General features: G+C 43.1%; 1 protein-coding gene across 1 annotated transcript in view; it reads left to right on the top strand.

Moving 5' to 3' along the window:
- Window positions 1-22,899, top strand: part of LOC142141581 (sodium/hydrogen exchanger 2-like) — an 85,066-nt gene that overhangs the window by 55,459 nt on the left and 6,708 nt on the right. The window contains exons 4-8 of the mRNA XM_075200199.1: window positions 2,132-2,349; window positions 14,380-14,585; window positions 15,444-15,533; window positions 18,109-18,179; window positions 20,893-21,051. Coding sequence (XP_075056300.1) covers window positions 2,132-2,349; window positions 14,380-14,585; window positions 15,444-15,533; window positions 18,109-18,179; window positions 20,893-21,051 — 744 coding nt within the window. The remainder of the gene's footprint in view (window positions 1-2,131; window positions 2,350-14,379; window positions 14,586-15,443; window positions 15,534-18,108; window positions 18,180-20,892; window positions 21,052-22,899) is intronic.

Below are 22,899 nucleotides of genomic sequence, written 5' to 3'. Positions count from 1 at the left end.
ATTTTATGACTTTTTCCCAAGTGCATTTATCAGTTTTTATTGCTTGACAAGCTGTAATGGGCAGTCATTAACTATTACAAGTTAAGCATAAAAAATCTGATTGGGGCAAAAAGAAAAAAATATAGTGCCAAGCAGTTAATCGTTTCATAAGCATTTGCATCATTTCATACAGTGATAAGCAGCAAAATTTAGAATTGAACTAATATGCTGTGGTTATTCAGGGAGTCATCTGGCATCAACTTTATTAGATTTAGCCATTTGTGATGTGGTGCAGGGGTTCGGAGTAATCTCCTAGCAGTGCAGGCTTATGAAATGAATAGTATAATATAAAACTACCTTTGACAGTGATATAGAACTTATCAATTACAGTACAGAAATACACCCTATGGCTCCCCAGCTTTTGTGTAACTACAAGTTCCAGCATGTTCTCTGGCAGACAGGTCATGATGGAATTTATAGGTCTACAACAGTTGGAATACCAAGCTGTTGTAGACCTACAAGCTATCTTTAGGTCTGTTTTAAGGCAAGTATGCACAATAATTTGGGAATTCTGTATAAGGATGGACTAGGGAATCATATCCTAAAATCGACTAATTTAAAGTAACCAAAAATATATAGACATTTTCTTGTGTTACTATTGTGTACAGAGAAAAATAATCCAAATACTGAAGTGTAATTTGCAACAACAAACTTTATAAATCCCTGAAATTCACAAGCATGTTTATGTTAGCTAATATAAGAGTATGTCATATATATATTATACAGTATATCATACTGTCAGTGTAGGCAGATGCGGAGCATAGTTAAGCAAGCTGTTAGTACATTTGTAATGAAGCAGAGACGTAGGCAAGCACAAATCAGTTCAGTATATAGGTAATAATAACAGAAGTAACACTGTATGAACACAGGTACAAACCCCAGTAGTAGTCAAGGATACAGGACACTGCTGGGTTTCTATAGCCTTTTTTTTCCAGATTAGGAACAGGTGAAGCTCATTAAGAAATTAGAAATCCCTAGGAATAGTCTCTCAAAAACTGCAGTACAAAAAATAACAGTGGCAGACCAGCACGGCAACCGATCAGCGACACAGAATCTAGGATTCCAAGCCCAGTTTTACAGCCCCTGACTTTCCTGTTGGACATTCTATCATATAAAACTTATTGTGCAAAGCAGAAAAGGGAAAGACACAAAAGGTAAGTTAGAGGTGGTTTTATTTATGAAACGTTCACAATTAGGATATGTATGCGTACCTCCCAACTGTCCAAGTTTAGGCTGGTCAGTCCTGATTTGAGGGTTCTGTCCTACATGGCTTTGTCCCGTGGGTGGGAAATTTGGATATTATTGCCTGTTCACTGCTGCTCTGCAAGGCAGAGTACAGCACGCAGTGCAATGAATGGTGTTTGGAGGGGAGGAGAATATGGTGTGGCCCAGTGCTTTAAAATAGCTAGGCACGCCCCCAGTGGTATGGTCACACGCCCATTGTGATGGGTCACATCCCCTGTCCCAAATGAAGAAGAGGCAAGATTGGGTATGATATATGCTGCATTTATAACAAATACTATGCTCCTCTTAGGCTTAATATGAAGTAAGAACATATATAAGAGTGTACCCAAGATCCTTTCAGTGTCCGCTTATTGCGATCATACATAGAGGTGTATGGGTAAACTGCTCATCAGGCTCTTAAAATTGTCTACTCATAGTTATCAGCACCTACCCTATACTATTGTATGGGTTGTATTATTTAATGGTGTTTTCTATTGTGTATAATAACTAGAGTTGTATGTGAATCTATAGTTAAAAGTCAGTTGAAGTGATCCCTTGAAAAAAGTGTGACTTTTTACAGCATCTGTGGCCATTTGAAAAGTTTGCCCTTATATTCTTGCTTGTGATGTTATTTAACGTTTTGTTTTTTGTTACCTGACTTTTTCAGGTGCAAAATTGTCCCCCAAAAACTGATTGTCGAATACCCTAAACTTACACATTGTGCTTTTAATCAACTACAAAAGAGCAGGAATGCTAAAACATAGCTGGAATTGTATTTCACGGAGAAAAGGAACAGGATATATTATTATTGAATAGCTAAAAATTACCACATGAACAGACATCATGACAGTGAGTGTTTCTGTTTCAGCATCACAACATGTGCTATGTCTATGAATAAGTATGTGGAAGAGAACGTGTCCCAGAAATCTTACACTACAATCAAGTATTTCATGAAGATGCTCAGCAGTGTCAGCGAAACCTTGATCTTTATCTTCATGGGTGTTTCCACAGTTGGAAGAAACCATGAATGGAACTGGGCTTTTGTTTGTTTCACATTGATTTTCTGCTTGATCTGGCGTGCAATGGGTAAGTGTAAATGACAGTAGAACACATTACCACATTAACAAATTACAGCACATGTGACTGCTGCTTGAATCAACTATTTCCAGGAGCCTAGTTTTTCACTAGACTAGTTTTGTGTAATTTAGCTTGTTACTGTGTTGATATATTTTCTCTTAATAATTTCATGTACAATGACATAAGCTATGTAATATCCACATCTTAACTCACAATGTTTTTTATATTTGCTTTGTCATTTCCCATAAAATTAGAAACAATTTAATGAATTATTTGTAAATATTTAAAAAAATGAAACGACTGTAGTTGTGAGCCACCAAGTCTTTAATTAGCCTAACGGTTGATAGTTATACCTTTTACAATATTTCACTTACCAATACTTGCTGTAACATAAAAACTAAAGACACGGGGTAAATGTATTAACATGCAGGTTCTTCAACACCCGCGAGTTCAGCGTCTTCGGCGATTAAATTTAAAGCGGCGCTGCATTGTAAAGGGAGACTTCCACTTTAAATTTAATCGCCGAAGACGCTGAACTCGCGGGTGTTGAAGAACCCGCATGTTAATACATTTACCCCACAGACTCTTGTTTGGCGTTTGAAAGGTCACTAAATTTTTATTGAAAATATAAAATTTAATCAGAAAGAATGGTGGCCAATAAATAGCAGGACTAATCAGCCATATCCAATAAATCAAACTTCCTGAATTAAAATTTTGGACACTTCTAGGCGGTGGAGCCCAACTCAACCCCGTTTGGCTAATTCGCTGAGGCCCGCCCAACCAAGCAGTGCTCCCCAACTACCCCAAGGATAGTAAACTAATTGAACATCCCTGTTAGGGGAGAGTGCCGAACACGCCACCCGAATGTGTCACTATGGCCGCTGACTGGACTGCTTTCCGCCAACTGGACCTTTCAAAAAGGAAAAACAGGCTAAAGGACAAACAAAGCAGACAGACAAAAACAAGAGAAAAAATAATAATAAATAAACAAAAATAAAATAATAAGTAAAAATTTTAAAAAAATGAGACTGGGTGGGCGGGAAAACCTTCTAGAAGGCAAGAAAAAACTAACTGCCACTTGCCACTCTTATAAGCCTTCCCCCACGAAGCTCCTCCCTGAACTCTAACACTGATTGCCTAGTACCTACCCAACCCCCTACAAATTTAGTTAATTCTTGGTAAGCTCAATACTTTTACTTTAATATACACAACCTCTGCGTTTATGCTACTTCGCGCCAATTCCTGCTCTCTGTTACCCTAATCCGTCTAACAGTTGATAGTTATACCTTATACAATATTTCACTTACCAATACTTGCTGTAACATAAAAATAAAGACTCAGACACTTGTTTGGCATTTGAAAGGTCACAAAATTTTTATTAAAAATATAACATTTAATCAGAAAGAATGGTGGGCAATAAATAGCAGGACCAATCAGCCATATCCAATAAATCATAAACTTCCTGCATTTTCATTTTGGACACTTCTAGGCGGTGGAGCCCAACTCAACCCCTTTTGGCTAATTAGCTGAGGCCCGCCTGACCAAGCGGTGCCCCCTCTCCCAACTACACCGAGGGTGGTAAACTAATTGAACATCCCTGTTAGGGAAGGTGGGGTACGGAATAATGATTATCATTATTTCGACAACACTTACCCCGACATGTTGACAGCGAACGGCTCCTTCCCGACTGATATGACCAACGCCTGGAAGGCATCGCGACGAATGAAGACGGCGACGAGAGTTGATGACGTCACCGGCGAGCGTGACGCTGTTATCGTTGCTGTTAAGGGGGTAATGTAAGTATGTGGGCATGGACAATGTACAACGGTTTGCAAAGTAAAGTCTACAGGACTGCTCTGTCAGTGTCCCCCGTTATGGGCAAAACATCTGCCACGGCCTTGAAAGGACGAACCATGTCTCACCAGAGGTTGCCGCTGTCTCACCACAGGTCACAGTCACTTCTAACCAGACTTCCACATACTTACAAACAAAATCCATCACCTGAAGCCCATCTTGCTTTTTACTGAAAGTCTCGTCATACTTCCTCCACATGCTTCCCTTGGAATGCATGTACATAACTTGTATTGGGTATAAATATTTAACCACGTTCATGTGCTCCTCTGGCCTGGCCTCCAGATAGCATGCTGCAATCACAAGCATACCTTCCATCCAATTCGAGAAATTATGATATGCTTCCTCACCTATGCCAGACCGAGACTTTGAAGCAGCCAAGGCCAACTTAGCCTTACTAGTAATAGTGAACATGTCAACAAATTTACCACTGCAGATTCTATCCCGCACCATTATTCTAATGTCCCTACAGACTGCTGTATTACCACAGCGTACCACATCATCACCTGCTTTGCCTAGGGTGCCCTCCCCAGCATTCCTGGCATGGCATCAGGGACCGCCCAACTTCCTCTCAAGGAGCTGTATCAATCTCTCATTGCTGCTCCGTGATTGAACAGTAATATCACTGTTTGAAGAAGAGCCCAAACCTGGTTATCATCATAAACCAAATCACAGACATGTTCACCAGACTCCATAGGCTGCCTGCACACATTTCTAGCCATCTGCGACGAAGACCCTTGAGCTGACGTGGATGCTACCGCGTCCTCAGCTTCACGATGCCTCCGATGCTTTGAAGATAAATGACCAGCAGAACCTGTAGCGGAACAAGCAGAAACACAGCTCCCCAATCCAGGAGCGACACTCCATGACACTGCTGGGTTAGGTGAAGTTACCATTAGCGTAGAGGGCTCTCTTCCAGGCATACCAGGCATTACAGCCTGCCCGGCTTGTGAAATTATAATTGGGAGTGTAGATGCAACCGTGTGAGTAGCTACCACAGTAGGCGCCAAGGTGGGCGCAGAACCCAACCCAGGGCCTGGGCCAATAGTGACCAGTGGCACGTTGCTAGCAAGCATAACACTAGAGACATGTGATTGAGCAGAACTCCTGTGAGTTTATGTGGAAATTGCCAGCGATGCAGGAGTCAACGGTATTATGTGACTGATAGGAATGCCTCTCCCCCATGACAAATTTGAACCCTGTTATTGACCGGAACCTGAGCAAAATGTTTCAAAAATGGGATTTGTCAAATAAGAAGAATGGGGAAAATAAGTGTTAATAAGCTCAGACAGATTGTGAAATTCACAATGAAAGGGGCAACATTCGTACCAGTTGGAAACCAATTTGTACCCACATCCTGCAAAGGAAAATTGTGTTGCGCCGGCGCAGGTGACACGTGACCACCAGCCGCCTGGCCAGCAGGCCAGGGAAAGGCGCTGCGCTGAGCATGTGCAAAAGCTGTCAGCGAAGGAGATGGGGAAGAAATAGCGCCATGCTGCGACCTATCACTGGTTGTGGAGTGACCAGTGGGAATTTGGGAGAGATTAAATTCAACTAACTATGTAGAGGGATTAGGCAGAGTGGAAGAAGCAGTCAGTGAACTGTATGCTGCCGCAACAACCACCGCTGTAGCCATAGCACCTGAAACATGCGCAGTTAATGTTGCAGGCAAAATTAAAGGGGTTTGGGCATGTGACCTTGAAACCATAGTACTGCATAGCGATGAAGGGACCTGCGAACTGCTCTGAGTGTTTATGGGTACCAAGTTTATATTTAAATCATTCTCCAGTACCCTTGCCATCACACCTGTCTGAAGTGAGTGACCTATCTCATCATTAGGCTGATCCTATTGAAGAGGAGGGTAGATTGTGTATTCTTGTCTCCTGCCACCAATGAATGAAATGGGAGATGCATTGCTGACAAGCGCTGAACCAGCGCCACCTATATTACAGCCCTCTTTAACTGCCAGGTTATCCCCACTAACAGTGTGGTACACGTTCATTGCCATACCTTCATTGGTGGCAGTGGATAATGTCGTGGGTGCTTCCGGATCGGCCAAATCCAAAATGGATCCATTTTCTGTGCGTGCGAACGATGCTGCGCATGCGCAGTTGCACTGCGAGGACGAGCGCGCGCAGTTGACTCCTCTCGTTTGTCCGATTCTCAGCAAATGGGGAGAGTGAAGGGGAAGGGGACAACAAGTGGCGAGTTCGCAGAAAGGACTCGCCGTGAACCAACAGATGGGGGACCCCAGGCAGCCTCAATGAGGCGATGCGGGGGAACCCGGGGTCTTCTAGGCCGCAGCACATTAGATGCCATCGCAAGGGGGCAGGGCTAACAGGCTGCCGGGCAGAGAATAGAAGGAAAGGGAAATTAAAAAAAATAAACAAAAGCAGGGGAAGAAATTAAGAGAAATAAGTAAATAGAGGGGAAAAATAGAAGGAATAAAATAAAAATAAAAAAAGAGGGGGGAATAAAACTATAGAATCAAGGAAAAATTATGAGTTAAAGAAATAAATGACTGTGATAAATATAGCAAATACAAATAAACAGATTATAGAAAAAAAAAATATATAGAAAGAATTGAAATAATAGCACAGTGAAATCACTATCATCAATACTTACCAGTTCAGTCAAGTTATAATTACCATAAAACTTTCCAGAAGGCAAGAGAAATCTAAGTGCCACTTGCCACCCTTATAAGTCTTCCTCCACGAAGCTCCTCCCTGAACTCTAAAACTGATTGGCTAGTACCTACCCAAACCCCCTACAACTTAAGTTAACTCTTGGTAAGCTCAATACTTTTACTTTAAAATGCACAGTGTGGAAGTTCATAGTGTTTACCATAATACCATCTTAAAACCAATAACGCGACGGACACCAGAATAACGTTGGAATTAAAATATATTTATTAAATGGATAATATTAAACTAAAGGGGCTGAAAGGCGGACGAGAGCAGGGCAGTCAGCAAACACAAAACCAATAACGGTGGAAAGGTCAGACCATTGAACCACCAACCCAGGATCATACCTTATCTATTGGCCGGTGCGAAATATATGTCCAACGGCAAGACTACACCCCCTATTTAAACCGCCAGCAAGATATTCAACATACTGGCCCAGAGTCCCATTCACTGGACCCAACACACGTGATGACAACACAATCCGAAAGGGGGAGTAGTGACCTATGACCATATAACCCAAGCACCATATGCAAACTTACCAACTGCACTGCTCTCCCACCCACGCTGCAGAGATGACTATAAATACAGCCCGCCAACCACAGCCCTAAAAATAGCTCTAAGTTTCCAAAATAACTGATCTATAAAAAAGATAATGCCTTCTTCAGACAGATGAACCCCGTCTACTCTAAATAGATGAATATATTCAGCTTTTAACAAAGGATGAGAAATGGAAAAACCCCCGGACTGGCGGAAAACCTTACTAGCCACCTGATTCACTTTTCTGACCACAGATGCAATAGCCGTAAGAGGCAAATCAGACCTCCATGTCCTGCGGAGAACAATGTAGGACCAACATAACTTTATAGACGGCCAATTCTCAGAGACCGATAAAATGTCATCACGAATATTTATAATGAGGTCCAGGGATTTAACTTGCCCAATGTCATTACCACCCAAGTGAACCACGAGGATATCGGGAAATCCGCGAACAGCAATCTCACAGGATAAAACCGACAAGAACTGCCTCCATCTCATACCTCGACGGCCTATCCAAATGACTTCTGAATTCACAGGGAACCACGGGCATGAACGCACAAACGGGTGTCTACCGGCCCAGAAGATATAGCAATGTCCAAAAAACCACACCGAGATTTTTCTGGTATCAACCCCTACAAAAATAACAACTTGTAACAAACGTAATGCCAAAAACAACTAAAAATTGCCCATAGACTAAAAACTTAATGAAACTAATAACCAAACAAAACAGGAAGAAAAAACCCAGAAACTAACAACAAGGGTGATTTTACTTCCAACATTAAAATAGAACAGAAAAATAAAGGCAGTGACCCAGGTGAAGGTGAAAACCCGGTTGGAAAAAGCCCTTCACGCACCAGCAAATAGCGGCGAGCAGCTAGCCCCTGGGTCTACCACCTAAGGGAGAAAAGCGAAGAAAAAGAAGAACTGCGTAAAAGGGAAGCAAAACAAATTGTTAAACATCAGGTCTAATGTATCGCTTATAACAACTAGATTTCCATCTACCTAATGCCTGTATAGCTAAATTAGAAGCCCCATCTGCTGCTGCCACTGTCTGCGCTAATACGAAAGGAATGTGTTCCGAATTAAGAGGGGGGTAAGCCCAGGTCTCTTAGAGCTTTGCACATAATGGCATGGAACTGAAACTTGGTAACTGGGGAACTGTCTTTATGAACTAACGAAGCTTCCGCATGTTGCGGGCGTGCTTCTGATAACTGATGACAGAGCCTGACCGGACAAATCATACCATTGACCTGTTTTGAAAGTGTTAACCAATGACCAACTCCCAATTGATCTGTTTTAGACCGGGCAATTCTAATTTGAACGGAATCCGAATACATAATGACATTTCTTGCTAAGATAGCTGACCCTAACTGATTCTTAGACTGAGCAACCAACTCCCCTACTCTCAAAGCCCCGTGAAAAGCCATGGAAAAGGCTGTACTAAAAAGGGAAGATTCAAAGGCATCCACCATTATATTAGGCAATACTCCTAACAATCGAGACAACAAACAAGTGTCAATGGGACGTCTGTGATCTCTTGGTACAGGATGTAACCTAGCCCACCCTTTCAGGGCTTTCTTAACCAGAAAGGATTTTGTAGGATCCGTTAACCCCCGGACTCTAGACATAAAAGCTATACCTGCTATAGTGGAAGACATGGACGCCTTGCTAAGCCCCTCCTGATAACACCTCAACATAAAATCCTCCATGTCTGAACCATTGCCCGTAAATCGCCTACCAGAAGATACCAAATAACTCTCCCAGCGTTTCCACGCCAACCGGTAAGCCTTCAGCGTAGAGGGAGCTAGGGCCGCTTCAGCCAAAAACCTTAGTCCGGACCGATCATCTGCCAAATATAAGATGGACAAGCTATACCTACGGGATTAGCTCTCAGGGCCAATAATCTAAACCGCCCCCAATCAAAACGAGAAAGAGAATCAGCAATGCCATTTTCAATCCCAGGGACGTGTTTAGCACGAACATTAATGTAGCAGTCCAAGCAAAGAAGCACCGGAACCCGCAATAAATTCACAGCTGGTCTTGACGATGCATTCTGGCGATTAATTGCCTGGACCACTCCCAAATTGTCGCACCAAAAGGAAACATTATGACCCTTAAGCTGAGAAGCCCACAACTCCAGGGCCACTATAATGGGAAATAGCTCCAATACTAGTAAGTTTTTAATCAAATCACTGTCAACCCACTCCTGCGGACAAGAAGCTGCGCACCACTCGCCCTGAAAGTATGCTCCAAAACCTTTAGACCCGGCTGCGTCTGTGAACAATTCTAAGTCCCTGGTGGAAATAAGGGGGGAGGCCAAATTCTAATGCCATTAAATCTCCCCAGGAAAGATGTCCAACCCAACAAATCCTGCCTAATCTCCTCTTTTAGTTTGATCAATGCATGCGGCCTGTTCATACCCACCGTAGAAAGCTGTAGCTTTCTACAAAAAATCCTACCCATTGGAATAACCCTACATGCAAAGTTAAAAAGCCCTAACAGAGCCTGAACTTCTTTCAGTTTAAGGGAGGGGGAAGACATAGCATTATATATCATCCCTTTTAGCTTCATGATTTTATCTGCCGGCAACCTAGAGCAGCCCGCCATTGTGTCTATCTCAATCCCCAAGAAAGCCAGACATGTAACCGGACCTTCAGTCTTGTCCCACACCACTGGCACCCCCATGACTGAGAACAGGGCCTGTGCAGAGAACAATAGGTCTTTACACGTTGAGGACTCGGCCGGGCCAACAAACAAAAAATCATCAAGATAGTGAGCGATGCCCTCCTGCCCCGTCCCTGCTTGAACTGCCCAATGAAGGAAGGAACTAAAAGCTTCAAAATAGGCACATGACAAAGAACAACCCATGGGCAGACATCTATCCACGTAAAACCCTCCCTTAATTTGGAAACCCATATATTTGAAGGAATCTGGGTGAAGGGGAAGTAATCTGAAAGCGGATTCAATATCTAGTTTCGCCATGAGAGCTCCCGCGCCAAAGTGTCTAACCATCAATAGGGCCTCCTCAAATGATTGATAAACTACCGAGCTTATGTCCTGATCGATAGCGTCATTAACCGACTCGCCTACCGGGTGTGACAGATGTTGAATTAAACGAAATTTACCCGGTACCTTTTTAGGAACAATCCCCACCGGGGAAATGACTAAATCTGATAAGGGGGTGAGCTAAAAGGGCCGATCATGCGTCCTAGGCTAATTTCTCCACGAATCTTTTCTTCAAGACCTCCGGGAAAATATAAGCTGATTTTAAATTTCTCGCCGCCCTGGCCTTGACTGTTGCCCCAATCGGCAACCGGAACCCGTGACGAAAACCCTCCCAGGGAAAAGAAGCCTGTTCTGCATCTGGATATAATCTAAGCCATTGTTCTAAATAATCAATACGAATAGGGGAGGGGCCCTTAACCCATATTTCCGTCGCTGCCACGACCTCTGCCGAGACCGGGGGCACTCCTCGGACACTCCTTGGCAGAATGTGGTCCGCGGCAATACGTACAGCTGTGTCGATACGTACACGTTTCCCCCCGCCCACAGGACGTATTGTTAAAGGCGAAACATCTGTTCTTAGCAAACTGGGGAGCACTACGTCTCCCCCCTTGCAGAAACCGATTCCCTTGCGCCCCTGGACCGAAAGCTAAGCTAGCCCGGTTAAGTTGCATTCAAATCTCGATGTCTTTCACCCCCAGTGGCATATCAACACGACCGTCCACCCTCTCTCGAAATAACTCATCGTATTTAAGCCAGGTTCCTGGACGATCATTAATATACATCTCGTTTATGAGGTGCAAATATTTCCAGACCTCCTCATGCGCCTCCGGCCTCGTCTCAATGTAGCATGCCGCAAAGGCACAAAAACCGGTCACCCAATTAGAGAAGGTTTTATATGCCTCCTCGCCGATACCCCCTCTTTCGCAAGCTGCGTCTAAACCCTTTTTGGCCGCCTTCGTTATCTCGAACATGTTAACGAACCATCCCTTCCTAATCCTGTCTTTAATACTGTGCCGTAACCCTGCTAAAAGAGCCGTGTTCTCACATAGCACCATAGGACCTTGGACACTGCCAACTTAGCTGCCACATCCCGTCTCCCTCCCTGGGATCTAGACTTGCCAAAGTGTGTGTTAAGCAACTTATCAATTTTCGAGGACCCTCCCCCGATGAAGAGGGAGAATCCTCGTCAGTGGAGGACAAAGGAGGACTATGTGTGAGCTCTTGTGAAATAACAACATCCGACAACTCACCACCAACGACAGCCTCCACTTGTGGCCCGGATCCTGACGCCCCGGAAGGACCTGGTGCTGCTACGTCCTCCGTGACAGCCGCCTGCTGAGATTCCATTCCCGACCGATCAGCTGCTGTCCTTGCTGCCGGTGACAGACTATCTGCTGCGACCAGAGCTCGCGCTTCCGCTCCTGGCCTGTCACCGACCACCTGCAATGGCTGCATTCTCGTCCCTCCAACCATAACTTGCGAATCTGTAACAAGAGGCACGTTAACATCTGGCAGTCTTGCTGGCATCACTGCCGGTGAATCTACCACTGCTACTGAAGCAGTGCCTCCTAAGAGCTCCTTCTCTAACCCTAAAAACCCCTGGGGAGGGGGTCTATTCATTGAAGCGCCTGGGCCACACCCAGGTCGTACACCTTCCCCCCAATGGGCACTTCGGGCACCGGGTAGGAATGCATGTAAACCCCAAAGGGAATAGGGTAAGGAGGGCCCCCCCAGCCCCTGCCGGGACCAGGGCCGGCCCACCCACCGGGGTGTACGGCAAATCCCACGCAACCCGGGCGGGAAACGCCATGGCTGCCGGGAACTGAGGGAGAGGAGACCGCGAGCTAGACTGGCCTATCGGAGTTGAGGAAAACCCTACCCTGGAACCTGCCCCGGCCATACCCCGTGAGGCCGCAAAGGAACTACCTGCCCAGGGAAAAATAGCCCCAAGACCCGAAGGGTCCGCCCCTCCCCCTCCCCCCACCGGAGGCAAAGGAACCTCTCCATGCCAGGCATGCCAGGGCTTATACAGACCTAGCCCCGCTAATCTGCTGTCCCCACTAAAACACCCGTGGTGGAAGGGGGAAGAACATGACTGACCCCCCCGCTAACACCCCTGGAACGGACTCACTGACAGGGGGGGGAAAGGTAGCCCCCCCCGGGATAGGAGGATCCCAAATCACAGGCCCCAAACCTCGGTATGTGGACCCCACCCTATCTTCCACCCTGGGCCTGGAATCTCCCCGGGACCCACGGACTGGGGAAGACTCCCAGCCCCTAAACACACCACCTGATGAAACTGGCCTGGGGGGCATTATCGGAGGGGCATTAACGGACCAAGGACCCCCCCTGAACCTCCCCGATGACAGGGCCAACCGCCCCCACACCTGCCCCCGCCGGGGAACCAGATGCCTGGGCCAATGGAATGAGACCGCCGCCCGTTATGCCCACCCAAGCTCGCCTCCCCCTCGTGACAGCCACACTCCTGGAAGAAGAAGGGGGGGAGGCACTGCGCGACCCCCGGGAGGGCACGCCGCCAGGGGCCGAGAGAGGGACACCCGCTAACCGGGAAGACGGGGAAGATGGAAGGGACACTGGACCTGGCCCTGCCTCCCGATATCGAGCTGGTGCGCTACGCACCGTGCTAGGCCGCGACATGACTGCGACAGCTGGAAACCAGAAGAAAGGAGGAGAGGGGGGATGCACACCACGGAGCACCGAAGCGCACGAGGTAGAAGGTACTGTGGGAGAAAAATGGGGGAGGGGGGGGAAGAGAGAGAAAGGAGAAGAGGGGGAGGGGGGGTGAAGGACGGAACAGAGAAGGGAGAGGGAGAAGAGGAAAACGGAGGGAACAGAGACAAGAAGGATGAAAAATACACACAAAGACACAGAACAAGTACAATACACAGCCCTGCAATACGATACCACAAAAGCACTCTCCACACGGCCTGAGTCCACAGCTCCAACTGCACAGCTAGGAATCCGGAAACAGAGAGGGGAAAATGGTGGAGAACATAACCTATATAAAACTAAACCACCCCCCCCCCCCCCCCCCCTCTCTGCCTATTGGTTCACATATAGAATAAGCCCATAGGCTAAACACCTAATCACTCACCCACGTGATTTTAACTGCGTTCAGGCTGATTGCCACACTTCTCTAATATACACAACCTCTGTGTTTATGCTACTTCACGCCAATTCCTGCCCTCTTACTCTTTTATTATTTCTCACAAACACTATAAGATCTATTGTATGAAGTAGTGTTTATAGCATCTGACCCACAATAAAGCAGTAACAGAATATAGTATATTAGCCTTTTTCATATAACTTAGAGGGCAATACACCACAAAAGCAAAAGTTTATTATTCGCTACAGATAGCTAATGTAAGCTCTAAACAAGCTAGGTGTGGGAAACCGCACTTCCTCTTAAATGTATAATGCAGCCTTCTAGGGAAATAATGTATAAGAGGGGGGTCCCTCTCCTCTAAATAGTGATATAAATTTGATTCCCAGGCGCAGTGTGAAATATGTAGTAGAAAAGGACACTATTTATATATAGCATATGCAGACATAAAATAACCACATCTGTATGGTCCTGACCACAAATAATGCTTATTGTATTCTTGTATGTCATATCTGTAAGATAATTTTCTGACACTAATAAATCTGTCACGCCCTATAAATAATGATGATGTATATATATATATATATATATATATATATATATATATATATATATACATATATATATATATATATATATATATATATATATACACACGAATGTTAAAGTATATCTATTGTATATTCATGGAATAATCACACAACTGAGGCAATTTGTGTATTGTAAAGCTGCATTCTCATGTATATTGGTTCATCCACAAAATAACGGGCTCCTCTGTGCGTAGGCGACAGCTATGATTAACAGTTGTTATGAAGTAATGTTATTTTTCCATTTTAGGTGTATTTGTTCTGACTCTTATAATCAATCGGTTCCGTACAATAACACTGACACTAAAAGACCAGTTCATCATTGCCTATGGAGGGCTTCGAGGAGCAATATGTTTTTCCCTCGTGTTTCTCCTCCCTGACTCCCCTGCATTTCCGAGGAAGAAACTTTTTATTACGGCCGCAATAGTAGTGATCTTTTTTACAGTTTTTATTCAGGTGGGAATATATTATTTGCTTGAGTTTCATCAGAAATTGTATAATGAAATTGACACTAAAGATGCTCATGCAGTCATACACAATGTCATTTTGTCTGCTAATTAAGCCATTTTCTTCAAAATCGTCTGCTTATATATGTGTTTGTAGGCACAACATGAATGAAGATCCTGGGATCTGGTGTGAATGTTGAACATAGTATCTGCCAAATGTTTGTTTATGCTTGTAACTTAGCACAGTCAATATATGCACATATATACAGACCAATTCCTGTATACGGCAAACCTTGTGAATGAAGATTTAGCATTCACATCTTGTTTTGCACATTTCAGCAGTTTGCATTACATCTATTTATAAATGGGGTCGACTATAAATACCACTTAGCTTGCAAACACACAGACACCCTCCAGGGTGTATTTCAAGTGCAAGTGATGGTTTAGATGTGCTGTAAAAGTCTATTTTAAGGTGCTTAAAGATGAGGAAATGTGCATTGTATTTATTAAATTACCTGTGTATTTATTATTAGCCGAAATCACTGCAACTGTAACACTCCCAATCTGAATCTGGACTGTTCATGGGCACAGAGGCGAAACTAGTGAGCTGTGGGCCACGGTGCAGGGAGGCGGGGATTAGGGAACTGGGGCCCTCGACCCTCTGCATCTGCCATGCAACGGGCCCCAATATTTCCATGGGCCCCGGTGCATGGCACCTGCTGCACCAATTGTAGTTCCTGCACTTGTGTAACATTTGTGTATAGAACCATTCTGGGCTTCACTGTAAACCTGCTGAATGTCATTTTTCAACAAAAGTCATACATGAAAAATTTTGTATGTTCACTACAATTTCTCTTCTTTTTTTCAGGGCATTACCATTCGTCCTTTGGTGGAATTTTTAAATGTGAAAAAAGCAAATAAAAAGCAGCAGAACATCAGTGAAGAAATTCATAAACGGGTATTCCAGGGACATTTATGCTGATAGTTCAAATAATTAACAACCAAAATTGAGCCTACAGTCAATTTTAGATTGTGGGGTCTATATAAACAAAAAATGGCGATAGAAGAGATTTTCTATCGCCGCATCGTGCAGTAAATATCTATCGCCGATATTTTTCATTAACTGGCTGGTAGAGGTAAAATATCCTCTACCAGTCATCATTAATCCAACCTGAGGGTATCTGGATTAATGATGACAGTGTTACAGAAAGTTAGTATTTATAGTGTATATCAGAATTCTGGGGGGAAGGATATTCTCAATATTTGTAATTATAACCACCATTGAAAGAAAATGTAATTTCAAAAAAGTGACAGTGTTAAATGTAATATTTTCCATGTAAGCAAATCTTTATTTGTGCCATTAAAATTCTGATAATGTAAAAAAATACACACACACACACACACCCCTCCCAATCATCCACAACATTAAAACCACCTGCCTAATATTGTGTAGGTCCACTTTGTGTCACCAAAACAGCTCTAATCCGTCGAGGCATGGACTCCACACAAGACCTCTGAAGATGTCCTTTGATATCTGACACCAAGATGTTAGCAGCACATCCTTTAAGTCCTGCAAGCTGCAAGGTGGGGCCTCCATGGCTCTGACTTGCTTTTCCAGCACCTCCTACAGATGCTTGATCAGATTGAGATCTGGGGAATTTTAAGGCCAAGTCAACACCCTGAACTCTTTGTCATGTTCCTCAAACCATTCCTGAACAATTTTTGCAGTGTGGCAGGGTGCATTATCTTGCTGAAAGAGGCCACTGCCATCAGGGAATAACGTTGCCATGAAGGGATGTATTTGGTCTGTAACAATGTTTAGGTTGGCGGTACATATCAAAGTAACATCCACATGAATGCCAGGACCCAACATTTCCCAGCAGAACATTGCCCAGAGCATCACACTGCCTCTACCGGCTTGCCTTCTTACCATAATGCATCCTGGCGCTATCTCTTTCCCAGCGCACATGCACAAGGCTGTCCACATGATGTATAAGAAGATAGGATTGATTAGCCCAGCCCACCTTCTTCCATTGCTCCATGGTCCAGTACTGGACACACACGTGCCCATAGTAGGCGCTTTAAGAGGTGGACAGAGGTACAGCAAGCTGCAATGCACTGTTGTGACGAAACAAGTTTAATATCACCATAACCAGCCTGTCCCTCGTTTCTCACAAAATGTTGAGCATAACATGTCCTTTTTATAGCCCTGTTAATGTTCCCCAGCTTACTAGAGAACAAATGCAGTGTTTAAATACATGTGAATAATGGGACTGTAGCCATGCCTATATAGGACACTTATTCATTCTATGTTACGTATTGTAAAAATGTGTTTGCTGTTATTGCAATGATGCTGTTGTTAATTGTTCATAAATTGAAGCTAGGTGGGTTATGGGTAAGGACCGTGTGGGGTACAGTCATAGGATACAGATGTGGGGGCTGTAGCTGCATTCATCCTCCCCCTACCTTCTCTACAGAAAGCCCTGATCAGCTGGAAGCTTGTTCTGGCTGAAAAAAGCTTGTAAGGGTTTAATGCTGGGAGTGTCATTTAATCATCTTGGCCTTGCCCCTTAATTAACCTGAGTATGTCCCCATTGTCTCAGGTTATATTCCACTAGAATCCTTGGAGTTATCCCAGCAGAGGACAAAGTTGTGGTGCACTTTTTAAATGTCTCCACACAATGGCAGTCATGTGCTGCCATGACCGGCTGAAGTCACAATGTCAAACCAGGGGGACTAGTAAACCCCTGTGTCAATGGAAGCCAGAGGTCCAATCAATCATTTACATTGAATGCTATGCACTTCTGCATTTGTAACAAGATATTCTGTGACATTAGCATGTGATGTCACAGGTATTTCTGTGCATGGTATATGCAAAAACCTGAATCAGGCTTCCTATGCAAAGCATTACACTAATAATTCCTTGCTGTAATAGTTACTATTAGATCATTTATTTTCCGATCTGTTAGTGCTGATAGCAGACCCATTTTCTGGTGAATCCTCAAAATCTATCTGGTTCTACAAATAAATGAATTGAGGAGAGAAAATATAATTTGTTTGTTGTTATTTCCCCCCCCCCCTATTTTTCTCTAATTAGAGAGACATAAATTATATAATCCAATATGTTACCAAATGAAGCCCTCTCTCTTCTGAAAACATATAACAAACAACATTTTGAGAATATCTTTTAATGTGGTTAACAAATATGTTCTATCCATTATTTACAGTTCTTGTATTTTTGTGCCAATTCGTGAATATTTTTATAGACTTCTTTTAATCTACTCCATTATATCAGATCGTCAATATTAAGTAAATTTTTGCAAATTACACTTTATTAAATGTTTACCTACACGTATTAGGTCAACTGCAGGAGAGTAGTGCAAATTACATTTCCAAAAGAGCTCAGTGTCTTATCTCTAATATTTGACATGGTACACAAAACATTGCTTTCCATTAAACTTGTATATATATGAATGTGTGGAACGGTGAATTGTATTTACTGTACCAATAAGCAGCTGTCATTTTATCCACAGTTATTGGATCATGTAAAGGCAGGCATTGAAGATGTATGTGGTCACTGGGGACACAACTACTGCAAAGACAAGTATGATTAATATGATTCTTTATTTTAGTACACATTCTCTTTAAAAAGGAGCAGTCGTCATGAATATTATTATTAATATTATTATTGTTTATTTGTAAGGCGCCACAAGGTTTCCGCAGCGCCGTACATGGTACAAACAGTAGACTATACAGGGTAAGACAGTACAGAACATTAAACACAAAGTACCAGTACTTCAGAAACTCCAGGCAGGCAGATACAGTAGAGACGGAGCAGAAGAACAGGTATGGAGACAGGAGGGAAGATGGGCCCTGCTCATACGAGCTTACATCCTAAGGGAGGGTAAACAGAATCAGGTACATAAGTTAGCCAGTGAAGCAACGGGGAGAGAGAAAGGGGGCAGGGGAGAACCAGAAGAGGTGAGAGGTTAAGTGGATGGTTGGTAGGCCTTAAGGAACAGGTGAGTTTTAAGAGCCCGCTTGAAGGAGCACAGATTGGGTGAGAGACGAATGGAGCGAGGGAGGTCGTTCCAGTGAAGGGGGGCAGCACGGGAGAAGTCTTGGATTCTAGAGTGGGAAGAGGTGATCAGAGTAGAGGAGAGGCGGCGATCATTGGCTGAGCGCAGGGAGCGGGCGGGAGTGTGAATGGAGAGGAGGTTAAAGATGTAAGAGGCAGTAGACTGAGAGAGAGCCTTGTAAGTGGTGGTGAGGAGTTTGAAAAGGATTCTGTAGGGGATATTCACTGTCCAGTTCTGTACTGGGTTGCTTTGAATATGTTTTCTTTACTGCTAATTGAAAAACAAATTTGGTGGCAATGTTAAAAATAATGGCATTAAGAAATGACAAATAAATGGTTAATAGGCCCGCAAAAACCTAAAATACTTAGGTTTGTATAGTCAATTTATTGCATTTTACTGACTGCTTGAATTTTTAATGACAGGCAAAACATTTCCTTAATGTTAAGCAGTAAATATAGTGACTTCGAATAAATGAAGTGATCGTTGGTAACCAGGATCCTGCAGTACACAAATGCTTACTTTCTGTGTTACCCAGCTCTCATTTGCTGGTTCTTTTCTTTTCCACATTGTATGGACATGAGCATATTGAATTACATTCTAGCAGGAGAAATAGAAAGACTCTTTATTCCATTGAAGCACAGAAAAGATTATGAAAGAAATTACAAAAGTTCTATTGTGGTTTTAATATACTGTACAATGACCTAGATAAGATTATTTCATATGTAAAAGACACCTGGGGATAACTCGTCCATTCTGAATACAATATTTATTAAAAATGTCTCACAAAGCAGTGAGACGATTTTTAAGCTTTTAAGCAGCAGTATGCGGATTGACCTGGCAACTTTTAATATTCATGCACCTTCATTGCACAATATAGATTTTCAGTTCTTATTTTTTTTTTTTTATATTTACAGTGCTACCCTTCCTCCAGTATAAATGTGCTTTGCTTTAATATTAATAATCAGGGTACCTTAGCATTACAAAGCTCTATTTCACCTCTCCTCCTCACAAATTTAAAGTATTTTGGAGAACCCTAAGGTTGGCACTTAATCTATTGTTCTATATATCAGAATGACTGCAGAACATATCACAATGGTTTGGCAATGCCTCATTAATTGCACAAATCACCTTTGTCGGGGTGGGTCAAGTTTAGGTGGTTTTAAAAAGTGGAGATGTTGCCTATAGCAACCATTCAGATTCTAGCTGTCATTTTGCAGAATGTCTTAAATAAATGATAACTAGGGGCCTGATTCATTAAGGATCTTAAATGAAGAGGTATCTTATTTCAGTCTCCTGGACAAAATCATGTTACAATGCAAGGGGTGCAAACTAGTTTTCTGTTTTGCACATAAGTTAAATACTGACTGTTTTTTTTTATGTAGCACAAAAATATCATCTTTAAATTTCAGTGTACAAATAAGCTATCAAGTATTTGTGTGCTACATGAAAAAACAGTCAGTATTTAACGTATTTGCAAAACAGAAAACCAGTTTACACCCCTTGCATTGTAACATGGTTTTGTCCAGGAGACTGAAATAACATACTTCTTCATTTAAGATCATTAATGAATCAGGCCCTAGAATCTGATTGGTTGCTATAGGCAACATCTCCACTTTTTCAAACCCACAGTTTAGTAAATATAACACTAAGGGGCGTGTTCAATTGTTGGGTTTTCCGCGGCGCGTTAAAACTATTACCGTTATTACGGTAATAGTTAGCTGGATTTCAGCTCGCAGCTCCCTGAGCTGCGAGCTGAAATCCAGCGAGAAAATTACCGTAGTAACGGTTTTTCCGCACACTATTACCGTAATAACGGTAATAGTGTGCGGACCGTGGGATTTTCGGCGTTTCCGCCGACAATTGAATACGCCCCCATGAGGCTTATACGTACAGAAGAACAGGCAGGATATATACCTTTTCTCTACATTTTTAAGAAAAAACAAGGCTACACAAAGTACAATAAGGCTATATCGATAAGAAACTTTATACTAAAAATATATTAAACTACACTGTTTCCAGCATTCTAATCCTCAGTCCTCAGTAGCAGGGCTCCTCAGAGTGACTATAGGAAGAAATGCTTGGTGTCATAATTATTTACTTTTTTCTTTTTGGTTTTTAAATTTATCTGGATTGAGGTTCCCCATAAAAGATTCCAAACATTTAGCTGTTACGCCAGAATTTTTTCATATTGTTTATATGTATCCATTGAAAAATTAAAGATATATGTGTTTCACATAGGTTTAAACAATTTGACGAAAAATACCTGCGTAAACTTTTGATTAGAGAAAATGAGCCAAAATCAAGCATTGTGTCCTTATATAAAAAGCTGGAAATTAAACAGGCTATTGAGATGGCAGAAACTGGTCTAAGTAGGGACCCATCTTTATCCTCATTGACGTAAGTACAGCACAAACTCTATGAAATAACTATAAACTGCTGTCTGATATGCTTCTTTGTATATAAGTGTATTTTTGAGACATTTATGATGCTGTAGATGACATATTGTAGAGAGAGCTAGTGAATCTCTGAAAGCAAATCTATTTGTTCTTTGAAGATGTGGTGCAATACATAGAGGACACTGATGTAACTTGAAAGCTAAGCTCCATAACACATACACATCATATATGCTGACATTCCCAAATGTAAAGTAGGAACTTAGACCATACTGTCACCTGCCCGGGTATCGGACAGCTCACCCGACCCCCAGCAAACTTACCTGGCTCCGGCGGTCCGCTCCATCCCGGGCACCGCCATCTTGGATTCGAGTCTGCGCATGCGCAGATCAGGGAAGTATGAAATCACTGACTTCCTTACTATTGGCCAGGCAATCCTGGCGCCAAATACAAAAGGCACTTCCTCCAAACCTTCAGTGCCTGTTCCTCAGTTGCCTTTGGGTACCAAAGAAGGGGCTACTAAGTTTACTCTACTTGTCTGCAAAGCTGACACTCTATTCAAGTACCGGCTACTCTACTAGTCTGCAAAGCTGACACTCTATTCAAGTACCTGCTACTCTACTCGTCTGCAAAGATGACACTCCACTCAGGTACCGACTATTCTATTATACTCGTCTGCAAAGCTGACGCTCTATTCAAGTACCTGCTACTCTACTCATCTGCAAAGCTGACACTCCACTCAGGTACCGACTATTCTATTGTACTTGTCTGCAAAGCTGACACTCTATTCAAGTACCTGCTACTCTACTCGTCTGCAAAGCTGACACTCCACTCTGGTACCGACTATTCTATTGTACTCGTCTGCAAAGCTGACACTCTATTCAAGTACCTGCTACTCTACTCGTCTGCAAAGCTGACACTCCACTCAGGTACCGACTATTCTATTGTACTTGTCTGCAAAGCTGACACTCTATTCAAGTACCTGCTACTCTACTCGTCTGCAAAGCTGACACTCCACTCTGGTACCGACTATTCTATTGTACTCGTCTGCAAAGCTGACACTCCACTCAGGTACCGACTATTCTACTTTATTTGTCTGCAAGGCTGACACTCCTATCAAGTTCCTTCTACTCTCCTGCCTTTCCAAGAGGGTCTCACTCAGTACTCTGGCAGGGGCCGCGACCTGCGATCAGACGCAGTTAAGACCATACTGCTTTGCGGCAGTTCCTGGTGAACACCATCTGCTCGTTAGACTCAGCGCCCTGTTAGTATAAACGCTAAACTGTGCAGATCCTAGGATTCGCATCGTAAAGACCCGGGATTAATTGAGACACATACCCTTGATCAGGGGCGGATTGGGAACTTAAAGTGGCCCTGGAAAAAATTATTGAAGTGGCTCGTGTGGGCGGGACCAAATAAACTGTAGGTGGGGCCAACACTAAAGTAGGATTTAGAACTACTGGAATATTGTTGTAGTTACATTTAAGAAAACCTAGATGTGATGACTTAAAACAGGGAGGTTATCATATTGTATACATTTTAGACAAATACACAAACAAAGCTGTGTGCACTACTGTTAGTTGCACGCAGCTCTGCTTTCACGAGCAGTACAGTTTGAAGCAGGACATTTCTCCCAACTGTCCTTGTTGTTGGATCAAATCCTGACTAAGCAAGACAGTCACCCAAATTCTGAAGTGCCCCAACACATTCAGGACAGTTGGCAGACTGTCCTGGTCTCTCCTACCTGTTGTTTATGACTTTCACCATCGGCGACTGCTGGTTTCTTTAGATCAGTTGCTGTTTGTCTGGATCCTGGAATGTTGGAAGCCCTATTTGGAAAAAAAAATGGGTA

The sequence above is a fragment of the Mixophyes fleayi genome, chromosome 2, assembly GCF_038048845.1.
Source record: "Mixophyes fleayi isolate aMixFle1 chromosome 2, aMixFle1.hap1, whole genome shotgun sequence".
In the NCBI taxonomy this organism is placed as follows: Eukaryota; Metazoa; Chordata; class Amphibia; order Anura; family Limnodynastidae; genus Mixophyes; species Mixophyes fleayi.
The sequence above is the reverse complement of the archived record's forward strand: the minus strand, read 5'-3'. Positions and strand labels throughout refer to the sequence as shown.